Source organism: Myiozetetes cayanensis, unplaced genomic scaffold, assembly GCF_022539395.1.
Source record: "Myiozetetes cayanensis isolate MyiCay16 unplaced genomic scaffold, myiCay2020 scf7, whole genome shotgun sequence".
Classification (NCBI taxonomy): domain Eukaryota; kingdom Metazoa; phylum Chordata; class Aves; order Passeriformes; family Tyrannidae; genus Myiozetetes; species Myiozetetes cayanensis.
The window spans coordinates 4752649-4779740 of NW_026087964.1; the positions used below are offsets into that span (position 1 = coordinate 4752649).

The 27092-nt window shown below is 45.3% G+C and overlaps 1 protein-coding gene across 6 annotated transcripts in view; it reads left to right on the forward strand.

The window, feature by feature from the left end:
- The window catches only part of FGFR3 (fibroblast growth factor receptor 3), a 55876-nt gene extending 38348 nt beyond the window's left edge, over positions 1 to 17528 (forward strand). The window contains exons 8-18 of one of the 6 annotated variants that reach the window (XM_050338193.1): positions 2465 to 2615; positions 6488 to 6681; positions 7561 to 7706; positions 7800 to 7921; positions 9192 to 9302; positions 9460 to 9650; positions 10633 to 10755; positions 12110 to 12180; positions 13576 to 13713; positions 14195 to 14300; positions 14384 to 17528. In XM_050338193.1, the coding sequence (XP_050194150.1) occupies positions 2465 to 2615; positions 6488 to 6681; positions 7561 to 7706; positions 7800 to 7921; positions 9192 to 9302; positions 9460 to 9650; positions 10633 to 10755; positions 12110 to 12180; positions 13576 to 13713; positions 14195 to 14300; positions 14384 to 14548 (1518 nt within the window). In that variant the 3' untranslated portion in view covers positions 14549 to 17528. Of the gene's footprint in view, positions 1 to 2464; positions 2616 to 3737; positions 3883 to 6487; positions 6682 to 7557; positions 7707 to 7799; positions 7922 to 9191; positions 9303 to 9459; positions 9651 to 10632; positions 10756 to 12109; positions 12181 to 13575; positions 13714 to 14194; positions 14301 to 14383 lie in introns of all 6 variants that reach the window. The other 5 variants (XM_050338194.1, XM_050338195.1, XM_050338196.1 and 2 more) reach the window with 5 other exon arrangements.
- The last annotated feature ends 9564 nt before the right edge of the window (positions 17529 to 27092 follow it).

Below are 27092 nucleotides of genomic sequence, written 5' to 3' on the forward strand. Positions count from 1 at the left end.
CACACACCCTTCTTCTCTTTTGCATGAAGTTTAAAAAAAACAAACACTTATCAGACAGTATCTACAAAACTGTAACTCAGCCAGACACATGATAATAAAAACCAGAGACCCTGGAAATAATTACACAGATTGAAATAACAGATTGGTTGGAAGAAATGGTTGGAGACAGCTCTTCAGGACTGGCAACATGTGCTTCTCACAAGTTGATAAAACTTTTTATTTCTCGCCATCTCTCCAAATGTGTTTGAATTATGCATATTTGAATTTCCCCCTGGTTTCACAGCCCAGTACCAAGCTCTGAATAGCTGGTTGTGTCACATGCCATCTCGTATAGTCTCTGAGCTCCGTGTGTGGTCTCCCCGTGGGATAAAGTGCTACCTTTTGGAAGTTTGCAAGAGCCGCTGCGAACAGTGCCTTGTGTCACAAGCACAAGCTCCCATTTTGCCGTGGCAAAGAACATATAAATAGTCCGTATAAATAGTGTTTTAAAATTAAGTTGGAGCGGCACCGGGGTGGCTAGGTAATTAGAATTGCCAAATACCTTCTCTTCTGTGAGCGGCAAAGGCTCTGCATTCCTCGAAGGGGAGCGCAGGCAGGCGTTTGAAAGCACAAGTTTTGTTTGGTTTTATGTTTTTTTGCTGAATAGGACCAGCACACGTCTATTTACTACTTCTGGTTAATCAGGAATGCTTTGAATTGTATTAATGCCGGCATCAGAACTGGGGCACGGAGCATTTCCATTTTGGGATGCATCTTTTGTGAGCCAGTACTGGGCCTCTACAGAGCTGTGTCAGGCCCAGCTTTGCAGGGAGGTTTTTTGGTTTTTTTTTTAACGTGTGTGTGCTTGTCTTTTATAAATAAAGATCTGATAAAATGATCTCAGTGTCATCTTGGGGGCAGTTCATTGGCTTTATGGACTTGTTCCCCTCATGCCATGCAGTGCTGCTGCCTTGCCCCAGCATCCTGGCCGTGCTGCCAGAGCAGGGTGCTGTTAACAGCCCTCCCCTGCCCATTGCTGCCTTAGAACAGGCTCTCTCCTGCCCCATGCTGTGCTGCCTGCAGGGAGATAAGGCATTTTTTATCAGCCTGTCCTTCCCTTCTGCCTTCAGGAGATTTTGTGGAGTGTAGGAGCTGCTGTGGGGCAGTTTATGTATGGGGAATATCCCAGTCTCCATCGCACGAGGGGGACAGAGTGGTGCCTAGCACATGAAATTCCCCCCACACACACACATATAAAGGGGGGGGTCAAACCCCACCCCAGTCCAGATGGATAAGTTGAATGCTGTACTTTCAACCCATTTTTTAAACAGCTTGACAAAACCAAGCCATCACCTGCATCAGTTCCTGAAAGCCTGGGCTAATTTGTGATCAAAGAAAAACCCTTTTTCTTTGCAGAAGAGCATAAATGCATTCCAGTTACAGGGGGGTGCTGGCAACACTGTGCCCAAGCTTTGTCAAAGGCTAAATTGTACATTCTGCATTGAAACATGCCCAGTTTAATTACAAACAAGGCAGCAACAGCAGGCAGGCACGTTTCCCTGCTAGTCAGGGCAGACAGACTTGCCAGCACGTAAGCTTTGGAGATGAGATCAGGTCAAAATCAGTGGTGTTTGTCATCAGACATGGACACTGGGGCTCCTCTGGTGCCTCCTCTGGGTTCAGTTAGTAACCTATCGGAGCTGGCTGCCCTGATGATTTTAATGGGCCGCAAGTCATATTGGCAGGGTCAGGCATCAAGACTGGGCTGGAGAGCGTAAGACCAAAACTGAGAAGAGAATTGCTTTATTTTCATTTCCAGAACTGAAGCTTCTTCTGAGGCCACTTAAAACAGTTGTGCATTTTCAGCCAAAATAAAAACAACTGTTTGGTGTTTAGGGAAAAAACTGATGTGCTGTTGTGGCAGCATGGAAGAAGATAAATAAACCCCTTGCTTAAGAGTCTGAAGTTTGTTTGATTTATATGCACCACTTTATTTAGTAAAGAAGAGGCTCCTATAAGCAGTGGAAAAAATTACAGCTAATTTCTGAAAGGCAAAGTCAGCAGCGAGTTTCAGACCGCCACTGCTTATATTTTGTTTCCAAATTCTATTTTGGAATCTGATAATTGAAACAGTATTTGCTGAGCTGAGTTGCAAACACAAGTCTCTGCTTAAGCCCTTTCTCTGGTGCTCCTGTCTGCAGAGTTATTAGGAAACCGAGGAGATGGAGAAGGGGGAAACTGTTCTGTTTTAGAAAAAAAATCGCATGTGTGAAGGGAAGGGAGTTCACCTGCACGTGGTTTGGGGGCCAAATGCAACTCCTCTTCATCACTCAGGTCCTGGGTTAGGTGTCTCACCACAGGGTGAGCTGGGGATGTTGCCACAGCCAAAAAGAAACCTGCTGTGCACAGTCAATCCTAGCTGATGTAGGTGCGACGGAGGTATTGTTTGGTTTACTGAAGTTCAGGTTTCTGTCTATTCCTGCAGTCTTGGATCAGTAAAAACGCTGAAGCCGATGCTAACCTAAATCTGTTCAATGTGACAGAACAAGATGAAGGAGAATATCTGTGTAGAGCCAACAATTTCGTAGGCATAGCCGAAAAGCCATTTTGGCTCCACATTCGCAAACCAAAACCAGGTAAACCACAGACTCTGTCCCAAGGCCCTGGCAACTGCAAGAATGAGCTATAACATTTTTAAGAATCTAGTGATTAAAATTACTATTCATTTTGTATTATACCCTGTCAACTGACGCTGAATGGCTTTATCTTATTTTCTTGCTAATTTTTTTTTTTACAAGAATGTAACGCCTATACAGCAATTGCCATGGAAAAATTCCCACAATAAAATGACTGTCAAATTTTGCTATCAACTCTTCATACTTCAGTTCCTTTCCCTTCCTTACAATTGAGTGCTGATAACAGAATTGCATGTTAATGACCTGTGACATTCAAAGCTCAGAAAATCCAAGCTGTTTCGAGGTTTTCATCCATTAAACTGATATTATCAGTTCTGTCCCTTGGAGAAGTAATGGAGAAATAAATATCAACATTGGCTCATGCAAGCAAACATGTTAACTAAAGAGCAGCAGCAATCTCGTGGGCTCTGGGGTTTGACTCCAGCCTGGAGGGTTTGGCTGCTGTGTTGTTCAGTGCCACTGCAGGAAAGTTCTTAACAGGCACCTTCTGGTTGTTGGCCAGATTATACTGCAGTATCAAGGGCTGTGTAATCAACATATGGCTCTGAGATGCCCACTGAAGAAATTATAAAAAATTATAAAGCTCTATATTTTTTTATGAACTCATGAACCAAAATGTTTGTATATTCCTCTGATCAGCACTTGAATCTTTCCCCACTACATCTCCTCTCCTTCCTCCTTTCTTTCTGTCTTTCCTCTCTCTCTCTTCTTTCCTTATCTTTCTTTCCCCACCCCTATACTCACCCTACTAACCCAAAGTCAGTCATATTGTGGGGGTAATTTTTCATTTGGATGCTTTTGCTTGCATGCTTCTTTAGTGGGACAGAGTAAGAACCTGGTGAAGGGAACTTTTTTTTTTTTTTTTTGCTTTTGACTGCAGGTTGCAGAGGGGAATGAATAAATAAATGTGGAAGATGGGCCATTGGAAAAAAAAAAACAACCAAAAAAACCCCACCTTAATCTGCTTTTGAAATTTGCCTGTGGTGTCCTCACACTTGCTGGGAATGTGGCTTGTTCTCTGTTTTCCCTCTTTCTATATGTGTGTGTTTTTTTTCCCCGTAGACGGCAGGTGTTAACACAACGGATAAGGAGCTAGAGATTCTGTACTTGCGAAATGTTACTTTTGAGGATGCTGGGGAATATACTTGTCTCGCAGGGAATTCTATTGGGTTCTCACATCACTCTGCTTGGCTGACGGTGCTACCAGGTATTTCCTTCTGTGCTGGCTTCTCCTTCCCTCTCCAGGATGCCTTGATGTTTTGCTTTAGAAATGCCAAGTTCCCGCAGACCTCCTCTTGTTTTCCAGGGAGGGATTTTCTGCAGACCTCTGTTGCATACTTGCAGCTGACTCTTTTTGCCCTGTATCTAAAAATTTAAATAATTGCAGTAATGATATAAAATGCACAGGATTGTTTGTTTTTTAATCTAGATAACAGGGAGTTCACAGCCTCTTTGTTAGCAGACTATTAGGTGCCAAAATAAGGAGCTTTGTCTCCTTACACTACCAGTGGGAGAAAGAAGCCTCCCCATCAGATGAGCCAGGGCACCTAAATTGGACATGGATTGTGGATCATCTTATGAGGGATCCTTTCTGTCTGACCTCATATCTTAACCTAAAATTAGATGCATAAGTGTCTGGTGTGAGTACACCCTTCCCTGCCCGTAGCATTATTTCCACTTCACGGATGAGCAGGCCAAGATAGCGATCTCAAACAGAAGGTCAAGGAGAGTCATCTGCAGACAGAGCACAGGAGTCCTGGCTCCCAGGGGCATTGCATGCTGCCTGCTGCAGCTGGGATCGATGAAAGCTGCAGTGGGCTTGAAACCCGAGGCCAGGGTGACCTCAATTTTGTGGTCCTTTCATGTGCAAAGCTCTTATTGACAATGAAGCCAGCACAGAATACGCAACAGAGGGATCTGTTCTCCAAAAGGGGGAATGAGGCTGTGCTGCCCCTTCACCTGCCAAATCTGCCTCCAGCTACAGGGCAGGCTTGAGCATGGTCCAGAGGAGCACTAGCAATATTCATATTGAATCTCATATGTGCTGTGCCTTCCAGAGAGTGCAGAAACAGACCTGGAGGATGTTTCATAGATCCTTATGGAAAAGGCATGCAAAATCCTGGACAGCCCACTCTGACTCACCCAGTCATAGACCACATTTGGGTCCATCTCACAACACATCCATCTTACGATGTGTTTAGGAACTGGGAACTTTGGCATTTCTAATCTTGACTTTATCTGTGCGGATGATTTGGGTGTAATCGCTTTTACCGGGGCTTAAGAAGGTCTCCTCCATGCCAACCCTGCAGCTGGTGGGATCTGCTGATCTTTCCTGTTCATTTGCCAGCTCTATAATAGCTGATCTGATCCTGTTTCTGCTTCTGACATCCACTGGAGTAGAAATAATTTCCTTTGGTTAGAAGAGTAATGTTTCTGTTATTTTGAGAGTCTCATGATATTGTCTCAACTGACTGATGCTCTGTCTTTACAATGTATGAATTTACACCTCTTATTTTATCAAAGAATTAAGCAGGAGAAAACCCACCAAAAAACCTGAAGGAGAACTTTATTTTGAAGTCAGACACAGCGAAGGACAGCCGTCTGTGCAGCAGCAGGCCCCCACAGAGGGGGTGCAGGATACAGCCTATCTGGGGAACCTCAGCTTGTAAACCCCTGTCCACTCTATGGGAGGAGGGATGTGGAGCAGAGAGCAAGACAGTGTGAGCCAAGGCAGCAGAGCTGTGGCACCAACCGTAGTGCCTGATCCCAGGAGATCTGGTACCCCTTTCTCACAGGAAGGGATGGCTGTTTGGCAGGATCAGGCCTTCCACAGCTGGCACACAGGCTGGTGCAGCCCCCACTGTCACCAGCAGCCTTTTCCCCATGTCTCCCTGGACACAGCCATCCATGACCTGACACGGAGCCTGCTGCTGCCAGGGAAAGGCTCTTGCTGCTTGCTGAAGGGGCTGCTCAGTGATGGGCACAGTCCATCAGTGAGCTGCCCACGCCAGCATGACTTCATTATAAAGTTTCCCACTGCTGACTGTTCCTCTGATGCCAGCATGCCTTTGTGGGACAGAAAAACGAGTCCTACCATGGCCCCTCTCTCTGGTCTACATGCCTGTCCTGAAAGGAACAAGGAGGAAAATACAACTGAGCTTTGCTGGTCTCCAAAAAGTCTTGCTAGCAGGTAGCCACTGCTGCTGGGCTCATACCATCACTCTCCTGGCTCTCTGAACCAGGCCTTGCAGCTTCTTCCCAGCAAAACTAAGTTTTCATTAAATAATCAAGCAGATTGTTCTCTTGAGGCTTTTTCCCTGGGTGATGCCTTATTGCTGGGTGCTCTTTAAGCCCCTTGGTCCCTCAGGGCAGGCACTGGTCCAGTGGAAGTCTTTGCTAGAGAATCTGAATCAGCAGAGCAAAGCAAACCCCAGTCCTGCAGCTTTTGCACATTCAGCTACATGGTGTGGATGTGTGGAGAAAGCACAGTCTGGTCAGAGGGACAGCACAGATGTGTGAAGATGCCTTCAGCCTAGAGCAGTGGTTTTCAGTCTGTGGGCTGAAGACTCTTAAAAACCAAAGGGTTGCATCAAAGAGCAGTAAAATTACCCCAAAGAGGGCAAACTGAACTAATGTTTTAGCTACAGCTGCAGGCAGAAAACCACTGGCCTGGGAAAATCCCCTCACTGAAGTCACTCAGCAAATTGGCATAGCTGAGCAAGTCCTCCCCAAAGTCTTTGTGCTGCATGTGTGTGGTTGCCTGTGGGCAGCTGCCTGCCCTGTCCTGACTGCCATCTCTTGTCACCCTGCAGCCGAGGAGCTCATGGAAATGGATGATTCAGGCTCAGTGTACACTGGCATTCTCAGTTATGGCACTGGCTTTTTTTTCCTTCTCGTGGTGCTGGTCTTGGTGATTGTCTGGAGGATGAAAATGCCAAACAAAAAGGCCATGAACACCCCCACTGTACAGAAAGTCTCCAAATTTCCACTCAAGAGACAGGTAACAGAAAGTAGATACAAGATTCCTATTCCCCCCTATGGTACCCCTCTTTTTTTTTTTTTCTTTTTTTTTTTTCTCCTCCTCTTTGAAATTTTCTCTCCAGGTGAGAAGCTCCACCAGAAAAACATTGCCCAAGAGGGACATAAGTTGGCTGCAGCCTAGAAGTGTAACCCCCTTTTATTCATTTCTGTGACAGTGGAGTGGTGGCAGCTGACTCTGGTTCATGAGCAGCCCCCAACCAGCTGCATTGCTGCTGCCCTTGTCCAAGAGGGGCTGGCAGTGCAGCTGTGGGTGCCACAGAAAGCACATCTGGCAGGGGAACAGTTCAGTCCAGGCTCCCTGATGGAGCAGAGATTTGAGGAGAAAGAGCACGTCTGATTGTGCTCATTCCTGCTTTCAGAGAGATCACTGGTGAGCCCAGAGCAGTTCTCATGGAGGTGGCAGAGGGTCCTTCTGTGCAGTTAGAGAAATTGCAGAGGGGCAGGAGCAAAAGACACCATGTGGAACCCCACAGTGAAGGATGCAGATTTCAAGCTTTGGCTGCCAGCTCATGGTGGCTGTTTACAGTGCCGGAATGGGAGAAGTCACTTCATAGCCTGTATGTGCTGTGGAGATGCACACAGAACAATGGCTTAGAATGGATTAGACCTCCTGCTGCTGGAGGGCACTGGCTGATCTGTCCCTTCTTTCCGCCAGCTAAAAAACCTGAGCACAGGTGCCTAAATGAGTGCATTTCTGCAAGGGTGGGGACATTTCCTGGTTAGAAATTTCCAGAAACGTGTCCACGGGCAAAGGGAACTCAAACCTCCTCAGTGTCCCATCTCAGGCACTGCCTGCCCTGGGAATACAGTTGGCAATAACACTTCATTTGCTCTACCCAAGCAGGTGTCGCTGGAGTCCAACTCTTCCATGAATTCCAACACGCCCCTGGTCCGGATCACGCGTCTCTCCTCCAGCGATGGGCCAATGCTGGCCAACGTTTCCGAGCTGGAACTGCCTCCAGATCCCAAGTGGGAATTGACACGTTCTCGGTCAGTCAGCCCCACGGGTCGGGGTCTCTGTGCCTGCTGGTGGTGTCGCCACTCCGGTACCCCCATAACGTGCCTGTTTGTTCCTCCCTGCAGCCTGACCTTGGGGAAGCCTCTTGGTGAGGGGTGTTTTGGCCAAGTGGTGATGGCAGAAGCGATTGGGATTGACAAGGACAAGCCCAACAAGGCCGTCACTGTTGCTGTCAAGATGTTAAAAGGTACGGGGAGTCCACAGAAGGCAGAACAGCATATTGTGCTGGGGTTTCCTCTCTTTGCCTCTTTTAAGTCTTTTGTACAAACAGATACAGTAGAAGAAAGCAAGAACAGCCTTTCTTCCCCTTCACTCACATAGCCTGGGGGCAAGGGCTGTCCTTGGAGAGCAGGTAAAAGTGCAAATCCCATCAGGAAGAGGGTTTGGGAATTAACCCAGTTCTCTGCCAAGGGGTAATAGCATCCCTGAGAAGAAGGGGAACCCCCTTCACTTCTAGCCAGCTCTGTGAATCAGCCCACTCCTTGCTCCTCCCATAACCAGCGCTGCCTGTTCTACCAAAAGCTTATGCAGCAATCTCAGATGGAGTTCGCAGAAATTTGGTTGACAAACTCCTTCTTGAGGAACTTCATTGAAAAAACTTGATCTCAAGCTCCCGAGAGGTTAAAAGGAGACCAAAAAATGGGGGGAGTCACTGGGCACCTCTGGATAAGTCTCTGTTTCCCATCCTACCCCCAGACACAGCAACCACAGACAACACAGGCAAAATCACCCTGAGGAGTTCAGCTGGGGCAAGCAGGGCAGGTGCTCCAGCAGTGAGCAGCCTGGGCTTGAGGTTACATGGGGTAACACTGTAAAAAAAGGTAATATTTCTTACCAGAAAAGGATTTGTTTAATTTACATTTCCTTCAGTCCATTCTGAAGCTGCGTTTGCAAGTAGGAACATTTACATCTTTCCAAATCAAAGCATTCTTTTGGGAAGGTTTTCCCCCATTTTTCTACTTTTGTAGAAAGGTTTTTCAACTTTTGTAGAAAATTTGCAGCTTTCTATACAAAAAATACAGTCCTTCCTGTAGCCACTCTCCCAGGTTCTTACCTTCCACCATCATTTACTCTTTACCCCTGGAGCTGAGGGAGGAAAACTACCAGAAAATCAGGTACCAGGTACCAAAAGCTGACTTTTTTTCTGTAGTACTTGCTGGGATGAAACAGAAGATGAAAGGCATTATTGATTTCCATATGAACATTTATCTCCTTTATTTTTCCTTTTTTTTTTTTTTTTTTTTTTGTTTCTCGTGGTAGTCAGTTTTGGTTTTATTTTGCTGCTTCTTCCCAAAGTAGAATGAAACCAAATACAACCATATTTTGAGTATTGTTTCCACACCAAAGCCCCACATGGCTACACAGCAGTTCTAACTACTGTAAGTAGTAACTGTTTCCCTAAACACTTATTTTCTTCATGACATTGTTTTTTTTCTTTCCTCTCCTACCTTCTCTAGATGACGCCACAGACAAGGACCTTTCCGACCTGGTCTCTGAGATGGAAATGATGAAAATGATTGGAAAGCACAAAAACATTATTAACCTCCTCGGTGCCTGCACACAGGATGGTACGTAACAGAGCAGCCCAGTGCTCGCAGGGTCATGGGAGGCTCAGGTTTGGCTGTCCCCACTGTGTAATTACTCACTGGTTGCCCAAAATACCCCAGATGAGATTTTGGTGGTCAGCTCTTCCTCTACTGGACACTGACATGCCCTTCTTTGCAGGACCACTCTATGTGTTGGTGGAATATGCGTCAAAGGGGAACTTGCGGGAATACCTCAGGGCACGTCGCCCGCCTGGCATGGACTATTCCTTCGACACCTGCAAGCTGCCCGAGGAGCAGCTGACATTTAAGGACCTGGTTTCCTGCGCCTACCAGGTGGCACGGGGCATGGAGTACTTGGCATCTCAGAAAGTGAGTTGAGAAACATCGTTTGGTAGAAGTCTTCCATCAAAGCTACGTGTTCAAAGGCAGGCATTGCTGTGTCTGTGGGGGACAACCTCAGGCAAAGCACTGCAGGCTCATGTGTTTGCAGCTGTCACGAGCATGTGTAGGCTCAGTGGGAGCAGAGCCGGCGGTGGATTTGGCTCCATGCATGGCTGTGCCCAGGATGCTCCCAGGGGAGCACTTTGCTGGTGCTGAGCCAGCTGCTGCGTTTGCTTACATCATGCCTTGGGATTAGTCCTGATTTACCCTGACATCAGCAAGTGGAGAATCAGGCTTTGGTTCACCAAGATAGCACTGGCCGGCATGGTCTTTCTGTGGGCAAGGGAGCATTGTGGCGAGAGCAAGTTCAGTTTCAGATGTCAGATGTGTTTGTCCTCTGCCTGCAGTTCAGGGTGGGTGGCTCATGGTGGCCTTGAACTCCCTTTCTTCTGCACAGTGCTGGCTGATTTAGGTTGTCAGCTAACAGCTATGATGTTGGGGGTTGGACTAGGTGAGTTTTAAAAGTCCCTTCCACCCCAAACCATTCCATGATTCAATGTATTTTGGATGTATTGGGGATATCTGAATGCAAGGATTTTTTTCCCCCTCGAACATCAGCCTGCACTCCTCCTCCTGGAGGAGGCAGCACTGAAGGAAAGCTTCACATCCCAGTAAGTGCCCATAGAAGGGGAGAGTTGGCTTTCTGATCTGTGCATCCCCTTTGGAGAGAAAAGGGCGCGTGCGTGGCTGTGTGAGTGCTGGGGCTGCTGATTAGGTGTTGCTAAGAGGTGGTTCCCACTGAGCATGCATGATGGGGCGGTGACACAGAAAGCCAGGAGTTAAGCAGTGCCCACAGCTTTTATGAGCTCAGGAGTCAATGAAACGGCAGCTCATAAACCACACGGTGCTGCTGGTTCCAGGCACGAGCAGCTAACGAGCCCTTATTTATTGACTTGCTCACCTTTCACAGTGCATTCATCGCGACTTGGCAGCCAGGAACGTGTTAGTCACCGAAGATAATGTGATGAAAATAGCTGATTTTGGCCTCGCTAGAGACGTTCACAACATTGACTATTACAAGAAAACCACCAATGTAAGTACAGAGCTGCCGAGCACACGCAGTTCTCCTCCTGGCGAGGAACTCGGTCATCCCTGCAGCAGGTGGCCCTTGTCCCACACCTCCCTTCCTAGAGGGGCTTAAGAGGAAGAAATCTGATGGGGACCTCACCTAGTGAGGGGCTGTAGATAGGCTGGTCCAAGGAGTCTATACACCGTCTGTTTTCTTCCTGAGAGATCCTGCTCCTGCCAGCAGTGGGTTGTGAGGTCTCAGCTCTGGCCAGAAAGCTTTAGACTAAGAGAAATGGAAGTTTCTCCCATAGGGGAATGGAGCCTTTTCAAGTCTGCTCCACTGCTGTTCCTTAATGTCCCAAGGTGCCAACTTCTGTCTCACCAGAGCCCTTGGCAGAGGAACATTACTCATTGTATACCTGGAGCACCTGGTTTTCATGCATTTCTCTCTTTTTTACATCCAAGTTCCTTGACTCCCCTACCAAGAGTGAGAAGATGGTCCAGGCAGTCCTTTGAAGCCCACTATGCCCATACTCATCCCCTCCAGTAGTATATCAGAAATCTTTCTTAATTGCCAGGATTTCTTAATCATAAATTAATAACAATTCTTGGGAATTTTAATCATAGATCAGATGGATTTTCCCTGTTTGAGCTGTGCTGAACAGCTGAAAGCATAATCCCATTTGTCTATCCTGCGTGTGTCCCATTGCTAGTTGTCTCCCTCAGACAGTAGGTCAGAGGAGGACAGAGTTCCCCCATAGCCAAATTATGGCTCAAACACGACACAGTCCTTTCTGACTCCCTCCAGGGGCCAAGCAAAGCCCCAGAGAATTATGATTAATCTTTCTCATTTCATATTTAACATGTGACAGCCTGTGTTTATGACCCTGATGTAGGATGGGATCAGAACTCCCTCTTTTAGCCTCCAGCAGGATCAGGATTTGTTTCTTAGAGGATCTGGCCCTTGCCTTCACTCTTTAGGAGTTCCCTTCAAGTTGAGCCTGAGCTGGGTTTGGATTTGTAATCAGCTGTTTCTTCCAACCAAAGAAAGAGAAAGTGTCCCATGCTCTGCATCCATGAGCAGTGGATGCTGTTCCCATGCAAAGATTTGGATGCACTGATGTGTTAAACCTGCCTTGGCAGTGAAATACAGTCCTTGACAGAGAGCATTTACTGCAAAGATTGTCAGTGAAGATCCAGGGATCAAATGCTCTAATCTGTTTATATGTGGCCACTGCTGCTTTGCCCAGTGACCGGGAAGGCAGATGTGGTTGTTAATGAAAATGTTTCAAACTGGATTAGAAAAGAAGATTCAGATGGTGCCGTTGTGGCTGGGGAAATATGCTGATGGGATGTTCCCATTGTCTTCCTAATTACAGGGTCGGCTGCCTGTGAAATGGATGGCTCCAGAAGCCTTGTTTGACCGGGTCTATACTCACCAGAGTGATGTGTAAGCAAACCTACACTTTTAAAAAAAAAACACTAAAATGACAGGGAAATCGACACCTATAGTATCTTACAGACAAACACAACTGCTGAGCATGACCTGGGGCACCTGAGGATGCAAAAACACAGGAATCAGTTCCAAGCTGCATCTTCACACACGTGGTTTTATTTTGCCGTTATCTGATTGCTTTCATCTGAGGATCTCTAGTGAGCTGCTGAAAAATTATTGGAAAGCAGGCAGGCATTTCTTGTCCAGCTTATAGATGAGGCAGTTGGAAAATGTTGTACTAGAAAAAAAAATCTCCATGAAAAAAAATCACCATCCTCCACGCTTTGCCCCAGAGAGTTAATACTTCAGTCGAGTATGTGGAATGAGCTTGAAATGCTCTGTCTGCTGTTAGAATTGATCAGAGAGTATTCAGCAAATATATCCCCAGATTAATTTTGCCACTTTTATTTCCTTTATTTTTCCTAATCCTGTGTAGTTTTTCAGTGCCTCTGCACAGTAAGCAAGCAGCAGAGCCTGCCTTACATGTAAATCGGTATCACATCTGAATTTTGCAAGGGCTGAAGCAGCTCCACATGCACACTGGAATTTTTATTGCAATATTTGGTCAATAATGGCATTTTTACAGTCAGGCTGCCTGCTCCCCTAAGCTCACTGCTTGCAGTTGCACAAACGCATCTTTTCTATTTCTGTAGTTTTCCCATACTTTGGCTTTTATTGATCTTAAATCATAGTTTCCATGCTTAGGTAATGCTGCAGAAGGCATGACAGATAAATCAGAGCTAGAGAACGGCAGAGGCAGTGTGCATGAAAGCGAAACAGAGACAGATAATCCCTGTTTTTAAAAAGAAAATGAAGAAGGCAGAAGATATTTTTGAAAAAGAGGACTTTTAACCAGAGCACAGCTGCAGGACTGGAGTGTGTAACGTTAGTGCTCCGCTCATTTTTGTTGGGGTATTTTTCTCCCGACTTGGCCAGTGAAATGAGTGTTGTAACAAGCAAGTTTTGGTATCAGCTTGCACAATTAGTGGCCTGTGGTTCCAAGCCTGCAATTCAGTGAAGCCGTGCATGAATAATTTGATTTGTTCCATTCAGTGGAGCTGGTGGAAGACCTAACAAAGAGCTGGGGGTGATAGATGGGCTGTCACCTATCTGATTAAATGCTCATTTCAATTTCAGACTTGGTGCCTGGGATTTCTTTGCTATTGAGTTGGATCAGCAGAGATCTCCAAGTAACTAGTAAAAATGGCCTAGGCAATTAGTCATGCTATTGATGACTTTGTTAGCTATGCATGGCTGCACAGAAATAAAACCAAGCCAGGGGAAAGGGATATGGGGGGATGCCTGGAAAAAAACCTCATTGAATTTTAAAGATCTTTCTTTGGTTTCCAGCTGGTCCTTTGGAGTGCTACTATGGGAGATCTTCACTTTGGGAGGGTCTCCATACCCGGGAATTCCTGTTGAGGAACTCTTCAAGCTCTTGAAGGAAGGCCATCGGATGGACAAACCTGCAAACTGCACCCATGATTTGTGAGTGTGTGGTGGGGGCTGAGCTCCTCACGCCACTCCCCTTTCCCTCTGTGGGCAAATAGTGTCCCGGGCTGTTTGATGTGTGGTTTGAGCTGTTGAGACATCCCCACTGCAAAATTGTGCAGCCATCTCCAGGTAGACTTACCCATCCCAACTCATTTTGGCTCAGCCCATGACTACTGAGCAGCACACGGCGCCTGCCCTCGTTTGGCGGGTGGTGGGTTGGGGGCGTAGCCCTGGTGTGTCACCTTCAGGACAGATCCTCCTCCTGCTTGGAGAGCACAGTCACGCATGAGATGATCGGTAATGAGGATCACGGCTCCACAAAACGCTCCTCTTCCCCCCAGCCGGCCACTCACCAGGGCCACCGTGGTTGGCGTTGCGTTGGCCTTTTCTCTCAGGCGATTTTGGGGTGGGTGGGCAGGCGGTGGGTGCCTCACTGCCCCACCAAGGTGACTGTCCCTTCTCCGCTCTCACACAGGTACATGATCATGCGGGAGTGCTGGCACGCCGTCCCGTCACAGCGACCCACCTTCAAGCAGCTGGTGGAAGACCTGGACAGGGTCCTCACCGTGACGTCCACTGATGTGAGTGTGGCGGGGCGGGCGCGGGAAGGGGTCGCTCGGTTCCCGGTGTGGGGCACCCGCTGACGGGTCTGTCACCCTGGCAGGAGTACCTGGACCTCTCAGTGCCCTTCGAGCAGTACTCGCCGGCCGGCCAGGACACCCACAGCACCTGCTCCTCAGGGGACGACTCGGTCTTTGCACATGACCTGCTGCCCGACGAGCCCTGCCTGCCCAAGCATCCCCCCTGCAATGGCGTCATCCGGACGTGAGGACCCCCCAGGCGCGGACAGATGGACGGGCGGACAGACAGAGTGCCCACAGAGGCGCGAGTGTGGGGCGCCGAGGGTGAAACCGTAGTGAAGGATCTTCCAGTGGAACTGCGTGATGGTGCCCGGAGATTTGTGTTGTTGACAAGCTGTTCAGGGTAACAAAAAAAAAAAAAAAAAAAAAAAAAAAAAATTTAACTTTTTTTATAAAAAATTTTTTTTTAAATTTTTTTTTTCTCCCTATTGCTGTACGAAAAGTCAAGAAGCACTGTTTGGCCTGAAGGAACTAATCTCTTGCCGAGATGATCTATCCTAGATGATTTTTTTTTTTTTTTTTTTGCTGTTTACTTTTCATTTTTGGGGGTTTTTATCTTTACTACGCAGAATGTTGAACCTGGGGGGTGCTGACCTCCCAGCCTCCGCGCTTGCGTTTCGAGTGCCAGAGTAACCGTTCTGTGCCTGCAATACGAAGAAGAGAAAAAACCAGAAATCTTCCTTTAAAAACAAACAAACAAAAAACACACACACGCAAAAAAGTGTAAAGAATGTGGAAATTCTTGGCTTATGCAATCTGTACATGAACCTTTTTGGTGGAGCTGAAAAGCCACGTTGCCTGCAGGGATTCATATATTTATAAAAATATCTATATTTTTGTTGTCGTCGTTTTTATAGCTTCATGATCGTACTACCCAGCTACATAGAAGGAATCCTTTTTGGAAGAAGGAAGAAGAAAAAAAGCAAAATTAAGTAAAATGCAAATTGTCACGGAGAAATGAAAATAAAAATAATAAAGAGAGACGGTCAAGTCACCTGAAGTGTCAGCGCTTTGGCCCTTACACTGGGCTGGGAGCGATGGGGCCGTGCCAAGGCAGGAGCAGACCTCAGGGATGGGCAGGGACCCCGTGGGGTCCCTGGGGAAGAGAGCACCACCCATCTGAGAGCGGCAGGGTGCCCTGAGACCTGGCTCCTGGGTGCCCACACAGCATCTCAAGTCACATCCTGACCTCTGAGAACAGCCATTTTTTTGGGGGGGAAAAGAAAAAAAAAATCTCGCTTTCGGGGTTTGCCTGTTTTTGCTTGCCAAGGGTGAGTGGGGGGAGCAGCTCCTCCAGCCACCCCTCGATGCCAGTGGTTTGGCTCCATCTACGTGCAGTGACTCGGAGAAAGATGTTACGGGTACCTGTAGGCAAGAGCCTTTAACTTATATCAAAAAGGTTTATTCCAGAGAATCTGTGTATATATCTATAAATATATCATGTATATATATATATAAATAAATATATTAAAAAAAAAAGAATGTATAATACTAATGCAGCATAAAGCAGTACTGAGAGAGAGTCTCAAAATACGAGCATTGCAATCTAGGATATACTGATCTGGGCAAAAGAAAAGATGTTTTTGATTGTTTTATATCTTCACAGTTTTGTTTTAAAAATTGTACCTTAACGTGTATATTTGTAAAGTTATTTATAGACATTAACATATCTGTTCATTGGTTTAAATAGCAATAGAGTTACTGTAAACTTTAAATTTCACCAAGCTTAAGGGTGTTTTTTTAACTTATTAAAAGTGGAGAAAAAATATATTAATCAAGTTTTTTCCTTTGTGTTTATGGGAAATATTGAAAGAATGTATAGATGTACAGACCTTTAACAAATTACATTTAATGTTATAAATATATATATGTATTCATTAAAAAAATATTAGTTTATCCTGGATTGCAGTGAGCAAAGGTAAGTTTATTTTTCAATACATCACCAGTGGTTAAAACCAAACAAATAGCAACAGAGAGATGATTTTTACATATTTCAGAAAAACAAGGCCAAGAATTCTTCCATCAGTTTAACCACTGTGCATTAAGGGGGTGTGGGTGTTTATTTTTCTATTTTCAAATGAAGGTATTCTTTGTGGTCAATTTAATAACAAGTATGGAGCAAAGTGAAATGTTGACTTTGGATGATGTGGGGTAGGGTTTTTTTTCCCCCCCTTTGCCAGTACTGTTGTATTTTGGGTTTCAGAAATGCCATGTGAGCAAAATAGTGACACTGTTTGCATGAGAGCTGCTACAGCTGCGTATTTCTTTCGCATCTAACACGTTGAAAAATACCGGTGACGCCTGATATTTGGTGTTTAAAATGCTGTGCTGTTCTGTTCCTCAATGCCAGATAGCTGTTTAAAAGCACGGGACTGAACTAAGGAATGTTAGCACAGATCAGGCTGACAATGGGGAGAGGTTTGGGCTGAGGATTTTTTGTGGGTGGGGGTTTTTTTTTGTCCAGAAGACTTTATGTACTACCACAAAGAGGCAAGACAAATTGCATCCTGAATTCATTCTTTCCATTTTTCTCTGGTGCATATTACATATCAATGTTGCAGAATAACAGGATGACAGCATCTCATTTTAAGATTTTTTTTTTCTTCTTAGAGCCACAAAATCCTTATCCTAAAATAAATAATTTATAGTTTGAGGTTACTTCGATGGAAGTTTGAGAAGGTAGATTTCTATAGATTTTTGTTTTGTTGGAATAAAAAGAAAAGAATTTTTTGGTATTTTCTTACAAATGTCTGCTAATTGTGTACATTCCAAGTACTCGAAGCATCGAGTTTTCCTGTACTGAAAAAAGAAAATGTACAAAACTGTGCATGATTTAAATGTTACTAGATATTATAAATATATATATATAATTTATTGAGTTTTTACAAGATGTATCTGTTGTAGACTTGTTGACTTTAACATTTCTTATTCAATGCTTATATAGTTTTATAGCCTGGACTATTATCTTTAAAAGCTTAAAAAAAATTAAAAATTCCAATTTTGTTACATTTTATACTGTTGATGTTACAATCCACAGGTTTGCATAGCGTGATTTTTGCAATGAGCAACTCTGTTCAGTTTATTTTAATACTGTATTTCTGTGCCTGACAGCTGTAGCTGTCGAAGGTGTGAGATGAACACTAAATAAAACTATTCTGCTTTTGTTAACATGGGAAACTTACTTCTACCCCCAAAAAACCCAAACTAATAAATAAATAAGTTGGTAAATTTTGGGATTTACACCCAGTTGTGAGGGTCCTTTGCAAAACCAGGTCTTCCAGGCACTGGGATTTGTAGTTCCAGGAGTGTTTAATTTTTATAGTGCTGCTTTGCAAGTCCTGGCTCGCACAGGCTTTGAATTCATAAGAAGTTTATAGCAATTTTGGTTGAAGGACTCACTAATTGCTAGTGAGTACATTTTTAGCCACACAAGCCATGGTGTGCACAGAGGTGTTAAACCCCTGCTCTCATATGGAATTAAGCACCTAGCAGTAGTAAAAGGGCAGGAATTCCTCATTAAAGCTCCCAGTGGGAGATTTCTCCCAGCCCAGTGGGACAGGCACGAGGGACCTCATCCTGCCTGGCTCTCAAGGAGCAAGGGGTGACCAAGTTTGGCTTTGGATTCAGGCTCAGGAAATCATGACTCAGACAGTAGCAGACGATGCAGGGGGATGTTGCAGGTTGGGAAATGTTGGGCCAATCCTACCAGCACTTTCATATAATATTAACGGATTCCTACAAGTGTCGGTGTTGAGCTGCATCCCATGCACCTTGATTTTCACATGCAAGTTTGTCTAGCTATGTATAGCCTACCTACAAGAGCAAGCACTTGTGTTTTAAGTAGCTGGGCATGGAATGGCATGCATCCAAGTCTGTGGCACTGGGACTGGCACCACCACTGTTACATCCTCATAGAATTTAAGAAGTTAAAATAAATAAAAGATTGCATGGGATTTAGGTCATTTCCCTGCTGCTGTAGGAAAAAACCCACATTCTTTTAGCACCACTAAGATGCACTGCGGTGTGGGAGGAGTATTGCTATCTGAATGAGTTGTTTCCATGCTTTAAGGACGTGCTTTGATGGCCAGCCCTGAGCCCTGCCCGAGTAGGAGGAGCATGGGTCAGAGGACAAGCCCTGACCATCCAGGGCTGCAGTCAAGTCAGAGTGCAGCTAAGTGGCCTTTTGCTGGCTCGTGGAAGTTGCTTTCTCATGGCAGGGTGGAGAGGACATTGTGCAACCATTTGCCACCTCCGGGACTTGAAAAGCAGCAGCAGAGCAGATTGTTGTTCAGTGAGCTGTAGTGTGTAGCATATCTGTGCTTTATATCCCAAAAAAATGTCCTCTTAGCACAGAGTCAAAGTCACAAAGAGGAAAGTTTCTGTCCCAGAGCAGCGCTGACCCTCGCATGGTGCTGCTGTGGTATTTGCTTTCCCTCTGGGGTTTCATGATGTCATTCTTCCTCTGCTGGCCTTCACCCGCAGCAGTGTTTGCTTGTGGCCTAGGGAGGAGGGGGTAATATTTTACTTTAATTGCTCTACGATGCATCCAGTTCTTAGCCCAGGATGAATATTTGGCTCAGCGCGCGATGCACATCAAGTAACGCGCAAAACAATCTCAAGGAACATTTGCGAAGTTGCTCGGTTGAGTTGTGTCCCTGAGAGAACATCCCACTGCAGCTCATCTCCCCTTCGTCGGCTGCGGCCTTCCACACAAACCCTATGCCCTTTCCACATGAAAGAGTTATTTTTCAAAGCAGAACAAACGTCTCCTCTCCTCTGCGGGTGACTACATAAATAGAGCCTCTCACTGGCTGCCGTGACCTGTTTCATAGCAACATTCAAATAAATTCCTGAAATTGTGATTTATTTCCATTGGTCATGGCTCCATGGTGAGGCAGGGAGGATTTGGCAAAAGGAAGAAAAGTCTGAAGCCCTGCAGGTGTCAGTAGGAGATGGCAACTAAAACCAAAACAGCAAAGTTTCCTGGTGCCATTTCAAACTCTCGGAGGTGTCTCCTGCTGATGGACTCCTCTGAGCAAGTTCATCCCTCCCAGGAGTTACATAACCTGCAGAAAAGGGAATCATAGAATCATAGAATCATAGAATAGATTGGGTTGGAAAAGACCTCCAAGATCATCAAGTCCAACCCCTGATCCAACTCTAATTACTATATCATGGCACTAAGGGCCATGTCCAATCTCTTTTTAAAAACTTCCAGGGATGGTGACACTTGGGTTGTGCTGACATGAAAAAGGAACGTAAAAGGTGAATGATGGCTCTGCTCAACACAGCAGAGCTACTAACTCATGGGAGGGCATGAAGGAACAGCTAGAGGAGAAGCCAGGAGTGAAGTGCTTTCTAGTGTTTTATGGCCCAGGACCATGGGCTCACCAAGAGACAGGGGAAAGGGTTTGTCACTCTTGCCTTTTACCCTCTTTTCCCTCCACTTTCTATGTTAGCTCTGATTTAGTTTCTCTGTTTCATCACCATCATGGTGTTTTTCACAAACAGCTGCTCGCGTGTCAGCAACACGTCAAGCGGAAAAAGCATTGCCTTGCCCCAGCAAGATTATTGTCTAAACCCAGGAAAGAAATCAGTGTTGTAGTGCCCAGTGATACAACCAGCTTTGAGCTCTGTGGGGACATTTGTGCCCACACACACCACTGTGTGACCAGCTCTCCTGCTGGTGCCCACCAAAGAGGAGCTTTGCACCTGTCACAGACCTGATTTGGGGGGTTTTTTTTGCAGAGGGGAGGGGGACAGGTGTGGTAGTGGTGTCTGGTAGGAGCAGGGGATGGTAAAACATGTAAGCAGAAGAAAGATCTTACTAAATGTATGAGTGGAATTTGCCCAGGAACGATTTTGCTGAAGACCAAAGTCTGCTTTCATCACCCACCAACCATGGCTCGCTCCAGGTTCTTCACCAGTGCAGGTAAGAGTGGCTTTTCCATCAAGGACAAAGGACTTCAGCTGGGAGAGGAGAGCAGAGAAAAGGGACAGAACCAAGTGCATCTTCCAACCAAACACTACATTAAAATAGGCATTGGGCCCCAAACTTGAGCAGAGAAGGCAAGGGGAAATTTGGCACCAGGAGAGCATCAGGTACCTTCCCACCTCCACAACACTGGGGTGCACTCCCTACATGTTTGGCCAGAAAATAAGGCAGCACAAACTAAAACCAGAGCTGGGCAGAACAAGACATCACCATGGATAATCAACACACAGCCTCTCCAGTGATAACACACCCTGTCTAACCCTTGTTACTGGCATTTAGCTAAATGCCATGCACACTCGCCTCTTAGGCTCACTCTGCATGTTCTCAAGGCTGAGATGGGGTGAAGGTGGCACCACTGCCTCACATCAAAGGTGGGTGCCTTACATCTCAGGTAGGCACTGTGTCTGGGCTCAGTACCCCTGAGCCAAAGGCCATACACATGGATGTAAGTGTAATAATCAGAGGCTTCCCAGGTGTCAGAGACTGTATTGAAGAGCAGGTTGCAAGCAGGGGTGTTGAAACTTTTAACTCATAGCAACAAGACCTCTTAAGAGGAGAGGAGCAGAACCTGAAGTTCAATAGCCAGCAGAAGATCAAGGCTGAGAAAGGCAATATAAAACATAGCTCATCCCCTGAGGGCTCTGCCAGACTGGTAGAACTGGGGAAAACCCCAAGTGAATTCTTACAAGCCCTCACTGAAGCTGCCTCAAGGAATTCTCTGCTTTGGAGAATAACTGCACAGATTGCACAGACACAGCACGAAGCCCTGTGGAGAAGTGCTGTCATGCACTCCTGACGTGTTCCTACACAGCCTAAATAGCTGCCTGGACAACCAGGATCCAGCCAGTAGCTTGCCATTTTCCCAGGAGCCAGCATGTTGCTCTATGTGATGGCTCTGATCCTACCAAAAAAGCCTGAACCCAACACAAAAACAATCATTCCTTGTCTTTCCTGGGTATCACAAGTATCTTTCTCCCAATATAGACAGTAACTTGATCAAGAAATTATTCTTTCTGCTGACCTTCCATTAGACACTTGTCTAGTCTGCTTAGCAAGGAGAAAACGCACTTATTGGTTTCAGCCAATTTTTCCACTTTCACACCAGTAATACAGAGGAGGCAGACAGAGACCATTTTCTCCCAAACAACAAATTAGCTTGACTTTGTGGATGTTTTCAAGCAGGTCCTGGTACTAAACCTTCTTTAGTAGAGGTGACAAGTAATGTCTTCATATTGCAGTGGACTGGAGATCTGTTTTCACCTTCCTATGCCCCCCTGCAGTGTTTAACTCCCCCAGCCATGTCTGTCCCACAGATGATGGCAGGCTCAGAGGTGATGGTGCCTGAGGCCACTCTGGAGGAAACAAACTCAAAGAGCACTGACAGTTTTTCATTGCACATTACAGGGTTCCAAACAATCATCTTCCTGTCCTCTATCGGGACTGTGGACCTTGGGTCCTTAGGAAACTGCTGAGTTGTCACTGCTGAACACATCAGCATAAAGGCACTGAGATGTTCAGCTGGTAAAAGAAACCAAAGAAGAGTAGAGACAGGCACAGGGGTGGTGAAAACTGAGTCATCTTCATAAAAAGGAGGGAAAGGACCAAGCTGCCAGGTGGTTTACTAAGAAAGATGGAATACCTTTCCAGGGACCTATGAGCTCACACACTGGGAACGTGCTGCCGTCAGAAAGGGCCACTCATTTACAGCATACATGTGAGAATTTCAATGTCAGGGTAGTCTGAATGTCATCTCAGGCCTTGTTATACAAGTAATTCAGATTTTTGAGTGATATTCTTTCTTGGACAGAAACCATGCAGCCAACTCTAACCTACAGGAGGTAAATTTTTAGGAGGTAAATTTTAGGCCTGTTTGATCTGGCATAGTAAAATGCACTTGTGGAAACACCCTCACTAGTATATACATTCCTACAAAATGCTTCTGTTGGAGGTTTATGGCTTACACATGCAAAACCTCTCTAAATACCTCCCAAAGGCATTTATGTCCAAACTCTTGGAGAATAGCAGGAAAATCCAGAGTTGTACCATCTTGATGAGATCCTGCACACTCTCCCTCTTCAAAAAACCCATTCCACTCAGAACAACCCTCATCACCTCAGCCTGGGGTGTATAAACACCCAAATAATAAAAATTGTCTGCCAAGAAGCCCTTCACAAAATACCCAAGGAAATATTCATATCCAAACAGGAGGAATGACAAAAACACCTGAAAATTAGGTAATGCCTTTGCAAGTTTTATCATCTTCCAAATAGCTCAAGAGAGAGGAGAGACTGTGTAATATAGCCTTGATGACCAGGGATTTTCAACTGGCAGGGCAACCACCAAGGTCTGGAACCACCATGCTTGGCTTCTGGGCAGCACAGGAGCTATAAAATTAAGAAAAAAAAAAAAGTTAGAAAAATATAACGTACATTGTGAGGCTGATGCTGAACCAACACCAAGATCCAGACAGGGATGCTGGGTCCAGGCTGTAAGGGAGGAAGGCAAAGGAGCTCCCAGCTCTCTTGGTACAGGCTGATCAAAGATGTTTATGGTGGATGAGTGGAGCTGACCAAGCTCTGGAACTCCTCCAGCCTCATAATAGCAAAAAAATGGTGTTTCTTCTGAGATCAGTGTCTGTGGAGAGGGAAGGAGAATGTACCTGGAGCTGTGCCAGGTGGGCATCACTCCCCTTTTCTCTGCAACAGTGGTTTTTTTTGCTGGTTAACAAATACATAGTTATTAATACATAGTTATATCTACATGCTTGCTGGTTAGAATTTCAGCATAGCAAGAGTTCTGCTCTTAGGTAAAAATTCTGGGAAAATGAGTTCTTTTAGTATTGCTTACCAGTTTTATTGGTATTTACCACTAAGGTTGTAATTCTGCCTTAAACTGGAGGAAGTCCCAGATGGGCTGAAACATTCTGGATGCACTTTCTTCCACCTCCACCTGTGCCCCCTCACTGTTAATTACTTGTGATGAGATTTTTCACTGAGAAGGTCTCAGAGCGTAGGACATACACACACATTCTATTTTCATTGCAAATTATTATTTATTTGTGGTGATCACATTTTTTTCTCTTAAAAACAAAACAAAACAAAACAGAAGTTAAGAATCATGAGCCACTGAGAGCCTTTGGATACCAAGTCCATTTCATGCAAAACCCCACTATCAGCTTTCAGTCTTGGAGAATGATTTTAATGACATTTTCAGGAACTGAGTTTGCAAAAGCAAGGCTGTTACTGGATATTCACAGAACAGGTAAGTGCTATATTCATTACAACATTACAAAGCTGTATTGGCACAGAAAGAGTCATGGCTTTTCCATCAGCCTTGTACTTAAATATAGAATTTAAGAAATTTTTACAGGGTAGAGAAAAGGCAAGAAATTACTGGCAAAAGGGGTAGCTCTGAGGCTGTCAGAATCCAAAAGAGTTTTGGTCAGCTGATCAACAGCTAGTTAATTTTTCTGAATGCACCACAATCCTCCTGTCAGTGGTACTAACTCATATTTGCCTTGCCCAGGTCGGTGTGTCACATGGATTTTATGTACAGAGAAGAACATAACAGCCCTACAAGCCCAAAAGGGAAACACTCATCCTCATTGTTACGGCCAACCTTAAGGAGCCACGTAAAAGGCCATCGCTTCAGTTGTTAGGCAAGGTCTCCAGCAAAGCCCAGAGAGGCTTGCTTGTGTGGGAGGGACTGGAGAAGCAAGGCCTCTGTGCCTGTGTGAGCATGTAGAGGGCAGAAAACCAGCTGTTTATGCAACATTAAAGTTGAGAAATGAAGCAGTCAAGCAATGCGGTGTTAGGGGTGAGCGCTCAGGTGTAATGTTGCCTCCTGATGTTTAGGTGTCAGTGATCACAGAGTCACAGAATCACTGAGGATGGAAAAGACCTCTAAGATCATCGAGTCCAACCATTAACCCAGCACCACCGTGTTCACCACTAGGCCATGATCCCAAGTGCCACACCCACATGCCTTTTGAACACTTCCATGGTGGGTTTGCACATCACTACGACTCCCTGCAATAACCAAGATCTGTGAAACATGCTGTAGTTGGGCTTGTTCAGTGACAAATCAACCTGTGATTATCCTGCAAAGGGAGAAAAAAAAAAAAAGAAAGCAAAAAAAAGCGCAACATTTTGAGACTTCACCATCCTCACAGCCCCATGCTTTGTCCTTGATCCCCAGGTCTGTGTGGGCTGCTGCCTTGCTGCAGGAGGCCACTTCATACTCTCAGCAGGAGAGAACTAAGCCTAAAATAATACTGTCACTTAGCTGACCACAGAGTGTTTCACTCTGGATGTCAGCATCCAAATAAGAGTATAAATACATCACCACTGACTTTAGCTCCTGCCTTCTCTGCAGAAGGGCACTAGGGAGGTGAGTGCCCCTCACTGCCTGTGCAGCCCTGCAAACATCACCAGACCAACCTTTCCTACTCAGCATCTCCCAGGAAAGCTGTGTCACTACTGACTCAGTAATTTGCTGCTTTGTGGTTCTTGATGTAGGATGCTCCTCATAGCTGACACATATCCAGGCAACTGCCTCTTCCTGCAAACACAGGAGCACCTGAAAATGGTCCTGCAGATACTCCTTTATGAAGTCCACATCATCTCTCAGGACTGGGCAAGCACAAACCCATGGCTTATAGTGAGACCTTTCTTCTCCCTTTGAGAAATGAGAATCTGCAGCTACAAAGGAACAGATCTTCCACATCCCCGTGCCTTTCAAAGTTTCCAGCTTAATTTGCATATAATTCCAAATGATCAAATACACTGCCTATCTGACCTGTGTTTATTTTTCTTTCCTCAGTGTCTGAGTGATACATTTGCCTCAGAAAATGGATTTAACTATCATTTCAAACAACTGCTAATTACAGTGACTGAAACCTAATACTTGATTCCAGCCTCAGAGGAGCCAGTGGTTCACATTAAATATCAGATGAGGCGAAACATCTCAGTTTAGTTCAGCTATACATTTGTCAGATTTCTGTGCAGAATGCATGCTTGAGCAAGATACAAACAAAACGGGAAATCAGATATCACCAAGCTCTCAGTTACACTCAAGAAGCGTAACTCAAGCCATTCATCTTAGGTACCTTGAAGTTCAGGCACCGATGAAACAAATTTTGGGTGGGAATGTGCAGGGAGTGGGAATTTCAGCAGCAAACTAAATTATTAGAATCACAGAACCAGTCACGTTAATCGTTAATCTCTCTATCTTCACATCTTACAGGTGCTGAAGAAGAAAGACTTCTGCAAATTTAGTAGAAAAACAGTAATTCAAGCTCAAGGAACAGGGTGAGTTGGTGACAAGTGTCCCAGGTACACAGAGGTAGGCAGGGTCCAGTGACAAGTGGGGGCATCAGGGGGGGCTTTTCAGCTCTCTGCATAATCTTTTAGGTTGGTGCTAGAGCTGTCAAACTTGAAAGATGAGTTTCTACAGCTAATTACCACAGTTTACAGATGGTGAAGCTAAGACACATTATTTTCAGAAGGGTAGAGAGCTCCAATATGGTGCAAATTAATAGCTTCATTAACTATCTGATCGTACATGCAAAGAGTTGCAGCAGCAGCCCTGGAAACTGACGCATGGGGACCACGCTGGCACGCAGTAGAGGATTAGTTTCTGGGCTCCTCAGTCTTGCCTGGGTGAGGTGAAAGAGGTATTTCATGTTTTTCAACCACTCACTTACAAAAATAAAGTAATTACAAGCAAACAAACAAACAAACAAAAAAAAGGCATTTTACTGTTTCCAGCTAACATGTGGATTTAGCTGGCTCATTTTCAACTGCTCAGGTTTGAAACTTTTTACAGGCATTTTACTCCCTGACATTAAACCTCACATTAGTCAATGTTTGCTTCAGAAAGCCAAACACTGTCTATTGACGAGGCTGTACACTGGACACAGATTATCCCAGTAACCCCACATACAACCATCCCAACGAGCTCTCTCATAGCAGACATAGCATTTCAAGGGTTCAGTCACATCCCAGTAGTTATTTTTCCTGCAGTCCTGCTGCATCTGTGACTCTTACACTGCAGTACACCTAAAGCATCTAGCTGCCCTGGAGCCAGGGCTTTACCTCTGCTCATTCACCATAAAACCCTGTTGTTCTGTGGGAACATCTGCTCATTTGTGCTCCACCCAAACACCCCACACATTCTTCAGAAATTTTTCTTTCTACTAGTCTGGTTGCTTTTTGCCAGCAGCAATGTACACGCTTGACATGCTAAGAAAAAGTATTTAACAGGAGGGAAAACGCGTTCCTCGTAAATTATTCTCACTGCAGGATGAAGAGGAGCGAACTAACACTCCTGTGCTTTGGGAAACAGTTTGCTAAAGGAAAGAAGCTAAATCGAGTCTGTTCAGGTGAAATATCTGCCATGCCCTCTCCATAACATGCTTCAAAGAGTGTTTATGGTAATTAACCCAGGTCAATACTGGACTGAAGGACCTGGTGGCTGTAGAGCACCCCAGGAACTGCACTCCCTCCAGTGTGAATCCATGCTCAGTGAGAGCCTGGAGAACGGATTTCTATCTGGACTTCCACCTTGGCTTTTGTGAAATGAGCTTTCTGGCCAACTAGCACAACTCTCTTTATCTCCCTGGTGACGATCCATCTCTGACACCAAGACTGAATTTCTGTGGAAGAGGAAGAGTCCTGCTTCTGTAGTCATGGCAGAGTACACTGTGCTGTGCCAGACAGATGCAGGGTATGGGACTA